Source organism: Melanaphis sacchari, unplaced genomic scaffold (assembly GCF_002803265.2).
Source record: "Melanaphis sacchari strain LSU unplaced genomic scaffold, SCAv2.0 Contig48_pilon_pilon, whole genome shotgun sequence".
NCBI classification, from domain to species: domain Eukaryota; kingdom Metazoa; phylum Arthropoda; class Insecta; order Hemiptera; family Aphididae; genus Melanaphis; species Melanaphis sacchari.
The window spans coordinates 2301069-2316914 of record NW_020271327.1 but is presented as its reverse complement, the minus strand read 5'-3'; the positions used below and the strand labels follow the sequence as shown (position 1 = coordinate 2316914).

The 15846-nt window shown below is 23.2% G+C and overlaps 1 protein-coding gene across 1 annotated transcript; it reads right to left on the bottom strand.

The window, feature by feature from the left end:
* Window positions 1-7223: 7223 nt before the first annotated feature.
* Window positions 7224-15382, bottom strand: LOC112598408 (ABC transporter G family member 23-like). Its single transcript, XM_025344849.1, has 15 exons — window positions 15062-15382; window positions 13243-13375; window positions 13025-13179; window positions 12250-12357; window positions 12095-12188; window positions 11266-11394; window positions 10113-10249; window positions 9823-10045; window positions 9543-9708; window positions 9352-9464; window positions 8873-8943; window positions 8332-8420; window positions 8073-8255; window positions 7825-7911; window positions 7224-7538 (listed from the first exon to the last, which is right to left on the bottom strand). The coding sequence occupies exons 1-15, from the start codon at window positions 15181-15183 to the stop codon at window positions 7306-7308; spliced, it is 2043 nt and encodes a 680-aa protein (XP_025200634.1). The 5' UTR covers window positions 15184-15382; the 3' UTR covers window positions 7224-7305.
* Window positions 15383-15846: the final 464 nt, after the last annotated feature.

Below are 15846 nucleotides of genomic sequence, written 5' to 3'. Positions count from 1 at the left end.
ATGACAACCTCAACTGCGTAGATGAGCGCCCAAACAGCTGGCGCGTTGTACACGGTTACCGGCACCGGTAACCAGATGTTGTAGATAGTAACCCGATAACGGGACACCGTGCCGTCCGAGTCCTTTATCGGCAGGTAGTCGTTCATCTTGGATAGCGGCCCCAACAACCAGATTAAGGATGTAATGTAGCTCAACGCGGTAAACGTGCGGAGTATCGTGGAAAGCGTCGCCCGAGACCGGCGCACCGTGCGCTGGTCCCGGGAACTAGCGGACGTGAACTCGTACCGGGCTACATCCAGGATAACGCGCAACCTGTCCGCGTTCGTTACCATTACGTATACTTTGAACAAGCATAGAAAGCAGGTGGACACCACCGTGGTAGTGAATGTGAACCGATAAAGGTCGTTCAACGTAAAGTAAAAGCCGACCACCTGTACGACCTGCACGATGAACATCAATACCGCACACGCCACTAAAGCTATGATGTAGCGCCAGTTCCTCCCAATGGTAGGATTGAGTATTTGGTGCAAACCAATCACTTTGAACAGCAGATCGTCCACGATGGTTAGGTCTTCTGACGCCATTGATAAGTTTCGGCAACGGCCTCTATACGAACGCATACGTATCATAGTAACACGAAAAACGTTATTTTTGTCCGACCGAAGGGATGGAAAAATTCTTTTTTTCCGACCCATCGGCAGGCCACTGGCAGGGGAACGGGACGATTCGTTTTCATGCAACGATCGAAAATCTTACTCTTTCTCCGAATCAGATCATTAAACGTGAATGTATCTACACGTTTAATCAATAATCTGTCATATGAAATGCTTATATTTTAATGAAACTTACAGGATTATGTCACAAATAAGAAAAAATATTTAAATATTTTGTACACGAAGCAAATTGATAAAATGTGAGTGAAATTTCTACAACCAAATTAATTAAAATGTTAAAAGATAATTTCATTATATTTTTATACGCCTGCTCTTTCTTGGACATTTTTTTACACTCTTTTTTGATATTTGTGTATAACGTATGAGTTTATGTAGTTATGTAAATTAAGAATTGTTTAAGTATTTACTAAATTAAAATTATAATTAACTATATAAATTAACGTTATTTACAATTTTCAAAACATACAAATAATAATAGTTTATAAAATATTGAAGTCTGTGACTTGCACACGAAAAACCAAATACTATGCATAATATTGTACTAAATAATACTATAATATTTTTTAAATTATATTATTCGCTTAATAAGCAGTAAAAAAAATTATTTTATTGTTGGGTACCAAAAAAATACTTACATAAAATCGTATACTTTGTTACAGTTTATAGTCTTCAACACACAACAATCTGCTTCTAAGACAGTATGATAAATGATAATGAAATATTCTCATATTAAAGAAATAGTTTTCTAATAAATTCACATAGGCAATAATAATTTAAGTATATACTAAGAGCTTAAATAATTTTTTAAAGGATTTATGATAGTTTGGGGTTATTTGTTTAGCGATGGTGTGTTTGCATAATTAAAAAGTTAAAGTCGGTATATATTATGTATAATGGTATCCAAACAAATGAAAATTTGTTTGAACGACTGACCTTTATTATAATTATATTACTAGAGTTCTCATTATAATTTCTTATTTATCAAAGTTATTCATCAATATTGTCAACAATAGTTTGTAAATAATCCACATTTCGGGTAGTTCTTAGATCGAGTTCTCTATCTAATTTCCATACGTATAATTTGGCATTCTGGCATCGACATTTATTTAAAGTGAAATAGTATTAATGTACCTAATATGTTATTTACACTTTTCAGTTAAACATGATACCGCAGTATTTTCGTTCGACACGCGATAGTTCTTTCTAAATGATTATTGAAGAATTTATTAATAATCTTAAAAAATGTCTTCAAGTTAAAATGTCTTCATTTTCTATTACCACCTAATTTTTAAGTCATCTGTCCAATACAAATAAACATTATTTATTTCTAATAATCAAACATAAAAATTATCTAAATACAATTTTTAGCAGTTTTTATAAATACTATAAATAAATGTTTGTATAAATTATTACATAATATTATAAATTTTCTTGATATTTTTAGCGTTTAAATTAGAGATGGAGATGGTTCCCTATTGCTTTAAATATCTCCAAATATAAATAAACAAAACACTTTTCCTGTGGCTATAAGGGTTTCATTGAAAATCTTAAATAGTATAAAAATGTAATTTACGATTTTAATATTTATAACATAATATATTCAGTATTAACCCTATCTTTTCGAGTAAGAAAAAATGGTATAAAACAAAAATATTAATACCAAAAACTGTAGAAACTGAAATTTACAAAATAATGAAAATATACTTGTATTGTAATTTATATAATCATGAATAAATATAGCCAAAATTGTTCAGGAAAATGTATAAAACAATGCTACACATTTTGTATTATTCCCTTTTATTAGTCATTACCTTCATAATATAGGTTGTTAATTTTGATCTATAATTTTCCAGTTATATTCGAAAAAATTATAACAAATTACAAACAATAGTTCATTTTTGATGAATGTCGTTAATTCATAAAGATTATAAGTTCATTTTTTGAAAATAAAATAATTGTAAAATATTCTAAGATCAGTAATAAAATTAAATATTGAATATATGATTATAAATCTAACACAAAAATTATATCTAAATAATTTCATTATGTCTAGTAAAACATATTATATTAAAAAAAATCATTAATTACATAAATAAATGAATTAGAATATTATCAATTTTTATAACTTATAATAACAGCTAATTCCATTTTATTAAATTAAAAATTCATACACGAGTATATCATATTATCTTTACTCATAACAATAATTTTTTTCGTTCAATCAATAAGTCTTGAATTCATAATTAAGTAAAAATCATTCAAATGATGGCAATTTATAATATCAATATAATTGTAATCAATTTTTTAATACAAAATGATTATTTTAAATTTTAATTAGGTAAAACTTTTTATGGTAAAGAATATACTTTATTAGGATTTTGATTATACTGCAGTTTAAACCATTTGTTATAGTGCATTTTCATACCACTTTACCTGCCTTTATACGATATTTCGTTATTACGTTTGACCATAGAATGACCATAATACGTGATTTATGTAGGGATTTATAATTATTATACTTAATAATTATTGTGTGTACATTTTAATTTTAATATGCTTTCCAAAGATTATTAGTACCTATTATATTTATAATTATTATGATTTATTTTTATTACAAGGCCGACAACAAAACTAAAAGCAAAAAGTTATTTTAATGAAATGACAGTAAAAATAGTTACACAAAGATTCAAATTTTTATCTAAGTAATATTACGTAACTTATTAACGAAAATAAGATCGATGCGGAATGATTCATGTTCAATCAACTTTGTAAGTATCAGAACTTACAAATAAGTGTAGTTACAAGAATAATAACTATGTTAATTTAAGTTTCTAAATAAATATTGTTCATTAATATATTTATACACATTGATGGATTAAATATACATATATCATCATTAACCATATATTATAAAATAATCTTTCATTATATAAATCGTATAAAATATCAAAATCATTGTTTTACATTCGAAATAAATTACAATTGATTTTTTTTTTTTTACTCTTTGATTATAACACAGTTTAATATTACACGTAATATATTTGTTAACAATAACGCGTTCATATGTATTAGTAAAAAATCTACAGAGTTTCAAATATAGATAACCATCCTTAGTAATAAAATAATATTAAAAATATGTGATACAATTGGCTTTTGTATTATTCCAGATATATTCTTTTTTTTTTAGTTTTGAAAAATTACACTCATTGTTAATTATAGAATAATAATCATCAATTATAGATTTATATCTATCAATATTTAATATACATTTTTCATATAATTATTTTCTTTGATCGTCGGTTGGTTTCTAATAAATAAAATCTATAAATTTGAAACCTCATAAGTCCGAAATTATATAAAACCAAATAAATACCAATGTTAATAATTATAATTTATCAATTTTGAGAATCAGTAAATTGGCAAATGAAAATAATAATGGCAACATAAACGTATATTCTTTATAAAACCATCAGTGTAAATTTTTTTTTAAACGCTAATATCAATAGAGACGATTCGATAATAAAACTACAGATAATAATAACATTTTTATTGATGATATATTATTATACAAGTATTATGTTATTTTCTTTTTAAAGAACTATAATTTAATGGAATAACAAGTAAATATAAAAAAAAAAAAAAAAAAAAAAAATGAACCAATGAACCATGGATATTATTATTTATTTAAAACAATCAATACAAACATACTTAATTAAATGGAAGAAAACTAAGTGATATTGGCCTACAATTTGAAAATAAATAGGTATAACAACCTTAATTTTATTTAAAAAAAATAAAATATCAACTAATAAAAGAATTAATTTAATATCATAATGGCATCAAATTATTAAATATAATTATAAATTTTATGTTTCTATTTTCAAGTTCTTTTATTAAAAATTATAAAAATAATACATTTTTTTTGTACAGACATTTTGAAATCACACGATTGGTATTCCGTTGATATTGTCACCACTTTTTTAATTATAACACCGTAGATAAATTCATCGTATTATACTTTGAACTTTGTTAAAGAAAAAATCAAGAAAAAAAAACATATCTTGTAATTTAATATTTACAAGATCAAAGTACGTACACATTTGTTGAATGATGGATACATAAAAAATATCTGTTTATTATATGTCAAACAATAAATTTAATCGTAATATTGTTAGTATTATTTTTTGAGTAATGCAAATTATACAACAATATTATTATTAAGATTGAATTAATAATAAAAATATATTATAGTATATAAAAGATAATCTATGAGATTTTATATTAATATTGACCAACTAAATATATTGTATTTCCGATTAAAAATAAAATTGAACAATTTGTTATTGAAAATACGATATGGTTTTAAATTGATTCCTTAAAACCAAAATGTTCAATAATATGCTTGTAAATAAAAACTCGATGATATTATATCATTACAATGTCATGCTATCGAATTATTCATTTATACGAGAATGTCTCTTTCACACGAAATGTATAAAACGTTACATTTTCGAGTGTGACAATTTATATACAGATAAAATATATTCTATTAATAATAATTTATTGACAATAATAGGTAAATGTCCTTTACAAGGATTTTTTATGAAAATAACAAATTAATTATTTTTTGATAAATCATTAAATCAAATCATTTAATATTTGTTAATAATATAAAATAAATATTTTGTGTATTATATCAACAATTATAAAATCTGTAATATTGTCTTTTCACAATTCTGTTTCCAAAACTTCTCATATAATATATATATTATTATTATTATTATTATCTTTCCTCTACCACTCACCATCATCTTCCCCACAATATCTTATTTTCACTCTGTTACAGGACACTTCTATATTTATACCCTTTACATCTAGTATTATAACATAATCCTGTGGAGGTTGGTTAGTGAATAATTTTTAAATATAGATATAGTTTTCTGAAATCATATTATTTAATTGCAATTCTTAAAAAGATAAAAATTAATAAATAACTTAGAAGATTCATTATTTATCTTAAGATTAATATAGTAAAAATTTGACCTAAAACTAATTTTATTAAAAAGTGTATAATGTAAATTTCTCCATTTTGTTTCGTAGTTCTTCACATTTAAAGAAACAAATGTAATAAAAAAATATTAACTAAGTATTGACTAAGTAGTCAACATTTTCAATCAATGATAGTATACAACTTTCAATGAAGTAATTTTACTAACTAGAAAATAATAATTTAACAAACAAAAGCAACAACACAAAACGCGTAACATTAAAAGCAAAAATAATACGATACCTTACTTAAACAACTTAGTTAAGGTCCTAAAATCGCAGATCCAATCTAAAATAAAATTGGAATAAAATGATAAGACATTCGCAATTTTGTAAATTAAGTAAAAGCACTCAATTTTTTATTCAAATACTCGTAATTTTATAAGAAATAATCAGTAAAATTTTCAAAATCATAATAGAATTAAGAATTGAGTTACAATAAAAATAACAATAAAAAAAAATCTTTTTTTTCTAAGATTTGAACAACATAATGAAAATTTGTTATCTTGTGGATAAAATAAGAATATGAATTATAATTTAAACCTATAATTATTATTATCAAATGAATAACAATAAAATAGTACAAGTTGTATGACATGTATTTTGATCTCGTATTTCTCTCATGTATTTTAGTCATCGTGATAAATAATAATATATAATTAAACATATATGTGGCTATTAGTATATATTCAATTCAATTTGATAATCTTATCGATATCCAAATAAATAAAATGAACACAATTTATTAACCCAGGTTAATAATACACAATATATTTCAATATTAAAAAAATTATTTATTTTTCAATCTTTAAGTTAACAATATATACACTATACAGTATGTTTCTTTATAAATAAATATTCAATCAAATTAAATCACAGCTCAAATATAAATATTTTACATACAAATATTTAATTTCCTACAATTTAATATTTTGCTTAAAATGTTTGTAAATTAGCTCTCGAATCATTCAAAAATTCTAACTTACACAAGTCTAGTCTCTATGGTGAACATTAATTAACTTGTATTCCACTAAAATAATTAGTTTAAAATAATTCAAATGGAAAATAGCTTTAATTGTCGCTACTTTATATAAACACGCATTTATACCAATGTTTATGCAATAAGACAAAAAATAATGTTCTAAAATAGGTACTACATTAAATAACATATTACACTAAATTTATCTTATAAAATAATTGAAATTAAAATAATGAGATATCAAATTCAAAATCTGTGAATAGTATATGTTATTTGTTAGATAAATTACATAATACAACATGCAGTCGTTGTTATAATCGAAATAATAAATGTCTCGTGAATATCACTCCTTATAAAATTGCTAAGAAAATATAATTCACAACAAATTTTAATTTCTAATTTGTACATAAATATTTTAAATATAATAATGCCATTGATTTAATCCAATTTAAAATAAAATGGATTTAAAAACAAAATATGGATAGTTATATATTAATATAACCTAATTAAAATTAACTCTATGATTAAAAAAAAAAAAGATAAATATGTTAACATGTTACAATAAAACATTATTATCTATTAAGTATACATAAAACTTATAACGATCTATTTCTGTAAAACCCACAAGTTTTTTTTTAATTTTCCTAATACAATTAATAAAAGTATTAAAAATATGGTGTATAAAACCGTCAATGAAGTTCCTGTTATGATCGATAGATGATCCAATGTCCACCCCTTCAATGCTATGTTGTTCATCGTATTTCCTACTAGCCTTATAGGAAGTAGTTTCGATATCTGCCTTAAAAATGGAGGTTGTCCTTCCAAAGGCCATATTGCTCCTATATAATATAACATTATAACAACATACTTTTATCCTTTATTGTTATAATAATAATACACATAAATATTATAACTTATAATGTGTTTTATTTTTATAATTTATATATTATATTAAACCTATTGGTAAATTATAATTATATCAAAATATCACATACGATCTTAGCTCAGTTGGTATACGTATCGTATAAGAACTTATTAATATATGATAATATATTACTGAATTAGGTTGAATAAATAATTAACTACAATAATTTAATTTATTTTACACGAGTAGAGTTTTTTTACCTGATAATATGAATTGAGTCATAGATGCCCCGGTTATAATGTACACTCCGCCTAATTTCGAAGTTGATACAACAGAAGTAAATAAACCTAAAACAAAAATTTTAAAATTTGTAATATAAATTGTGTTATAATTAACTACAACATGGATCAAATTACATTATAAAAATGTAATTATTTATTTATTATTAACTTCACTGTAGTAGATAATATTATAAAAATATAAGAAGTACCAATCATAAAATACTTACCAAACAAGAAACCTATCCATCCCAATAGTAATAATAATAGCACATAGACAAACAACCCATTGGTAATTTGTATTGGATTCAAAAATAAAAAATATGAAATGAAACAGGAGGTACTCATTTGAAACAAAAGTAATAGTGTTACGATACAAAACATAGAAATTAACAAATCCATTATTTTGACACCTAAAACAAATAGAGCGCTATCATTTTTATTTAAATATAGATAATTTCTAATGTGAAATAATCTGTGTTCAAATACCTGCATACATCGATCGGCTAAGGAGTCCGTCCATTTTTTCCGACATCATTATGCTTACCGCGAATACACTTGGGAAATAAAATACTACCCTGAAAATAAAAAAAAATAAATAATTAATTTAAAAAAAAATCACTCATTAATTCGCATTTTATGTAATATTATTTTCATTATCAATACAAGTATAAAATACACGGTAAATTACGTGTACCTATGTAATTAATAAATTCATTAAACTTTATTCATATTTACAACCCGATTAATATACCTATTCATAATTTTAAAATAAAATTACGAGTAGTGTTTTATTTACTAATGAACGAATTGTACATTTTTTTTCAAAAATATATTAGATCATGAACTAAGTACAATATATTTTTAACAAAAAACATGGTTCACTATACAGCCTATTATATAAAATCTAAACCTATGATTGATGAAATTATCTTCAAAACATACCTTAATAATTATTAATATAATTACCAATTTTATATTTTTTAATTTAAAATAATGAATATTGTTAAGTATAAAATAAAATAATTACATGGCTATAAAAAGAGTGACAATACCATTGGCAAATGATTTAACTTCTTTTCCAAATAAAGTATTGATCTTCTGCAAACAACAAAAATAAATTCACTTTATTTAGCACAGAACTAAGCAACATTATTGGTACACAAGTAACAATTTAGTTTTTTTTCATAAAATATTGAAAAAAACGTTGTTTGGTTTTAAAAAAATTGTAATACATGTTAAATATTATTTTAAGCAATAGATATAAATAATAACTGTATAATTTACATATTAACTCATATTAATTAAACCTCAAATTTTACTTGAATTAATTCAAATTAGATATAATCTGTAATTTAAAAATAATATACTAATAGGTTGAGTAGGTACTATACATTATTAATCTAATAACATAGGTTCTAAAGTATGATAAGAATTGATTATTTACATAACTTCAATATATTTACGTATACCTAGTAATTTAAATTTACATATTTTCGTTAATCATACCAAGGGTACACTGATTGATGTTGGACTATTAAAGCAACTATTTAATGCTTCCTTTATTACATAATTTATTGATTGTAATACATCTATTGTAATTTGATTTTTAAATAAAATATCTGAAATTATTCATGCATTAATAAAACAATACATTTATATTAATAATTTTACCTGCTAAAAATTTTAATTATACTTACTTTCGTTCGTTAAATGAGCAAACATTATAGATCCTAAATCGAAATATTGACGATCATCAATATATTTTGTTAAACCACTCGTATAGTTTTTAGGAAAATACAGAAATGCAATATACTTTTCATGATCTATATCAGTTTCAGAAGTTTCACGATCTTGTACTTCAACCTGTCATATCAATCAAAGAATCAAAAAAAAAAAAAAAATCGGTTAAAATTATGGCCCGCGCTGGAAAATTTTCCTTAACTCAATGCTCTATATCACTAAATTTTTTCTACTCACTAATTTGTAATCATGTGATAAGAGATAGTTCATAATAATACAGCTCATTTTTTGATTGCTATTTTCGTCAAAAATACATCTGTTCAAATTTGAATATTGACAATCTAAAATATTAATTTCATCGTTTTTATAAGCAATTGTCATATTTTTAAACGGTACTCCAATTCCAAAACAAAAATTGAATGTTTGCAATATAGGTAGTAAGATCACAGTAAATAACAACCTGCATCAAACAATATTAGTTAATAAACTACCATATTATTCTAATAAAATATCAAAGTTATACTTACAAATAATCTCGAGAGCATACACGATAATTTTTTTTTAACAAGGCTTTAATTTTATACAAACTTACATTGTTTCCCATTTCCATTATATTTTTTGTTTGATTTTTTTCTTTTATATTAACAATGTTGTTGTGGACTTTCTAAACAAACATATACAAATAACTGGTATAATTACGAGGCAGTCTTATAATTAATTTTATTTTGAAAGCAATTATTCTAAATAATTGCACGAAAAATACATGCTCATAGAAAATAAATATAACAGTACATATGTATAGTATATAATTGTCATATGGTTATTTTTTCAAGCTTTATTGTATTTTGAGACATTTAAACATATTGCATAAATCAAACTGTTTATGGGTTGTTAAGGCATTTTATGTCATTAAATTGCTCTTCCACGTTTTATGATAAGTAACGTTTCCTGCAGGTTTCTATGCAATGAAATATATTAACAGTGAAATATGTCGTTCTATTCGATTCTGACTTCTAAAGTGTGTAAAAATAATATTTACAACTCAGTATATTTAGAGACAGTGCTATATAGAATGTTTAACCTCCGTTTCAATACTTCACGGTCATCAGAACTAAAGTGGAACACGAATTTTGTGAAGTAGTGCTATAATATGCGAAATCGTTTCTAAACCAATATGAATGATTTTGTTAACAACAGTGAAAATTACAGTAATCATATGAAAATAATTAAATTATAAATTGCTATAAAATCATATAGGTAAAAAATAAAGAATAATTAATAAAATAACAGCGATTTAAACTGTATGATTAGAAAATTAAAATGTTTACATAAAACTAATTGCGCTTCTTTAGGTTTGAAAATTTTTTTATACATAAATTGTATTATTTTTTTTAGATAAAGTAGTTATTTTAACTCATTAAACACTGTATAAATGGAGTTGAACATTTCTTTATTTAATTGTTTATAATTATTTTTACATTACTAGAAATTTATGAAATTATCAACCGGCGATTTAAGCTTTCAAATTGTATATATGTGACGATGTAATAATATTATCTCCTTCAAAAAAATACAATATTTAGGTACTCGCACATGAATGTATCTATTTACTGTCTTATAACTACGCAATATGCATATATAAATAATATAAATATATTTAAATATGTCAAGGTACAATACTTTAATAATTGATTTTTGATCACAGCAAAGTGTTAAAAAAGCTGACTCCAATGTATCTGTACCACATTTAATGAGGATATCTTGGGGCGGTCCTTCTTCAATTATTAATCCGTTTCTCATTAAGCCGACCTATAAATACAATTTTTATTTAAATTCGTCATAAACCCATATAAAAATGTAGTTAATATATTATGTCAAATCGAAAAATAGGATCAGTATTCATTAATTAGTTTTACTATTTTCCCATTAGAAAAAATATTTCAAAGGTTAGTACATTATATTTTAAGTTAAAAAAACCTTTAAATTGTATACTTTACTTAATAAAAATTAATTTATAAAAATAGGTAAATGTACTTTATAAATATATAAACTATAATAGGTACTTATGTTACATTTCATAAATATTTTATACGTATTCGTAATTTATTAAAATATAATAAACTTATCTTTTAATCATAAATAAATAGTTAAGAACTTATTTCATTCGCATAAACATCTGTGTAACCTATGTTATATATTATCAGTGGCGCCGAACCTATACATGAACTGAAGCGATTGCTTCATATAATAAAGAGAGTGGGTGGTTTAATTTATGAATGTGTTTTTATTTTTGTTTTACAATATAATACTTATACTAAATAATTAAATAAATATCTAAATTTATTAGGTATTAAAGGTAAAAAATATTCTCAGTGGTGAGTGGGTGAGTGTGTAAATATTTTGATTTCGTTTCACTTAAATTTATATGACTCGGCGTCACTGTATATTATTATATTTCATATATTAATATTGTATTATAATATATAAATTTATAAGTATGTTAACTTACGCAATCCGATTTATTTGCTTCTTCGATATAATGAGTAGTTATTATGATTGTTTTGTTGTGTTCTTTGACCATTTTGGTAAACTTATCCCAAATTCTACATTATTTTTTATATTATTAAAAATGTAATTAAACTTAAATGTAAGAATTTATGTTACCCTTCTCTCAGTAAAGGGTCAATTCCAACTGTCGGTTCGTCCAAAATCATAACTTTGGGATCATGTAATAAACTAATAGCAAAAGATACTCTTCTACTCTGGCCGCCACTAATTTAAATAAAAAATAAATTATGAATATTACAAATCATCATTTAAAATATGTAATTAATAATTATTATTAATAATAACAATTCTTTCTACACAACTTAAATACTAATATATTTAGCGTTAATAATTTAATGTAATTATAATAATTATTTAATATAGATATTTAAAATCATAATTTCTCGGATATAAGTATTTCAAAATCTAAACCGGCGGAGGACTATTACTAATCTATACTAATCTATAAGCTTCACCCAATTTTATGTTCAATAGAAAAATAATTAAATTTATAAGTTATAGAGAGTTATTTCAATTTTTACTTTTTTATATAATAACGCAATTTTAAGATTCAAAATATTTAACTATTGATCTTGCTGGAAAATCAGTTAAGCACTACACAGGTATAATTTTTTTTATGACAACATGAAATTCCAATAAATATGTTTACATAATACATTTATTTAAAAAATTAAATATTTTAAAAACATTGCATAATATTTATTATATATTTATGAATGCAAATAAATGAATGAAATCTCAAAGTAAAATACTCACTGTATAAATAAATATTGTATTATTAATTTTCAATCTACAACTGATTTTTATGATATCATACTATACAGTCTTCACGGATATTCATCATTTTTATTTTTAATAGAAGATATTTTACCTTATTTCATTAATGTAACTATCCAAATCTGGTAATTGTAGAAATTCATTAAGCTCATCTAATTTGTTCTTAATATTTTTTTTGCACATTTTATAAAGTGATCCATAGTATTCAAAAGTTTCTTTTACGGTTAATGTGACTTCTAGACATAAATCCTTCAATAGGTAAACATATTAATAAATCAGCTGTATATTAAAATTAGTTTTTATATTATTTACTTGAGGCATATATCCAACATCTTTTAAACTTTCTACTTTTAAGTCAATAAATCCAGAATCCAATGGCAGTGTTCCCAAAATACATTGAAGAAGTGTTGATTTACCACAGCCACTTGGTCCTAAAAGACCATAGCTGTAAAAATAAAAATAAATGTCTAGGTAAAATGTTTAAGTTTTGTAGCTAATGACTATTTAGGAGTATTATATGACCAAATTAAATTCTCTATTTAAAACCAATTATTGCGATTATGACTAGTACAAATAAATTATTACTGTGATATATTATAATATTTAATAATGCTTCTACAATCAGTGCAAAAATACTATGCACTAAATCTACTTATTCAGTATTGAGTAAGTTTTTTTTTCCTTTTTTTATTTTTAATTTATATTTATTTTTATTTTTTTTATTATTGTTTTAGCATCAACTTTAAGGTTATCAGTTTACGGTTATTATTTTATAAAATAGTATTAACATTGAATTTCCATTAAATTAAGTAATAAATTTAAATTATTAATTATATTTGTAGTTTTATACTTTTATACATATTTTAAGCATAATATTATAATGCAAGGTCACTTTTATCATATTCTTCATTATATTTCATGGATGGTAAAATCTTTAATATTATAAGTTAATTTTATGAATTTTAAATACAAAAAATATTACTTAACAGTACTACAGTTAACCTTCAATTTGTTGATTTGAAATTATCACGTAAAATTATTCAATATATAAGAAAAAGTATTTAGAGAAAGTTATAAAAAAAACATCATTGTAAATTCAATAAAGGTACGTTCCTTATTTCGTTTAGTACCTACCTTTATAACAATATATTAAACTAGTATATATTGAAGTGTTAAAAATGCGATACAAGCCACAGCTCATGGTACTTGTGTGAATCATTTACATATTTTAAATTCGATAATGTATTGGTATATAATTTAATAAATCTATTGTTTTTGTTAAAATGTTTACTTTTTAGTACTACTGATAAAATCAATGATACAAGGTTGGTTTTGTTTGTTGTCACTTATTTTATTTTATCAAGTTGATATTAAAAACAAATACTTATATTATAATTAGTCCTCGAATATTTCTCTTTTTAATAAACATTTAAATTAAATTTTTATTTAAAAAGAACTATCAACATTTATTGAGAAAACATACAGCCAATACAATTAATACTCAATATTATTAAGATTAATATGAAAATAAGATACTGTCTATTTAGGATTGCTTCAGTAATATTTCGGATAATAACTTAATAGCGGACCAAACATTAAGAATGTCTTTACTAATTAATTATAACAATTTAAATTATGTGTTTATTCATTTAAAGTTTTTAAGACACAATCTTATATTTATAATCAACATTTATTTTGTGATATTCAATAATAAAAAAAAAAATTATTTGTTATTGAAGTATATTATCTCAATGTCTTAATTTAAATACGATCATTAAAAAAATTAATATTTACATAATTTTGATAATATAGTATTCTCAAATATATGCATAATAGAAACAAATATAATATGTACAGTTTATATATTTATTTGTACCTATACATAAGAAATATATCAATTAGACCAAAAAAAAAAAAAAAAAAAATGAAATGCCAAAAATACTATGTAAATCGCATTAACATTATTATTTTATCTGTTAATTATTAATAAAAATAATAATATAAATTTCTTACGTTTATAACGCTGAGTGCTAATAATATTTTTAATTTTAAACGGTATTATTTATTTGAATATATTTTTAAATTAAAAAAAAAAAAAATGTTTCAATCGTTTTAAAATAAAATAACTTACATTGATCCAGACTTTACAGTCATGTTTAAACCATTAAATATATCATTTTGTCCATACTTCTTAAAAGCATTTGTCACTTTTATGTCGTATTTAATTTTTCTTTCCTCCAAAGTTTGATCCATTTTATTTTATATTTTATTGGTACTAATCCTTTTAGATATTTATAAAATTATTGTTATTAGCTAGCTAATATTCGTTAACATTTTCACTAGACAACATTTCTAAATTTAAAAAACGAATCACGGTTTAAGAAACTTATACTGACTATAATAACTACAAACTGTTAAAAAAAAAAAAAAGAAAAGGTATTTGAAATACGGACAGTCCAAGTATTAACGAATTGCTTTAGCAAAAGTAAACGCATTTTTAAATATACACGGCACATATTAAAAAAAAAGTAGAAAGAGTACATTTATTTAATGAAGGTTCAAGTAATAGTACCTGGAGTAGGTATCTGGATGTCCTTGATTGCTTACCTGTAGTCATTGTGATGGCCGATGAGTGGGGTTCGAATTAATGTCTAAGGCCTAAATATTTATGCTTTATTATTGTTATATTGTATATGGACCCGTTGTACTCAATTAATTTTTACTTAAATATGAGGTCCTAGGTAAGTCTTTTGGCAACACTTACTAATTTATTATATTTTAATACCTATATGCCAATTATTTGGTATTTTTATCAATATCCAATCATAGTTTTATTAATAATACTGCAAAACAATTGGAATAAGTATCTAAAACTAACAACAGTATTATTAGTAGGTACCTACTTACTACTTATTT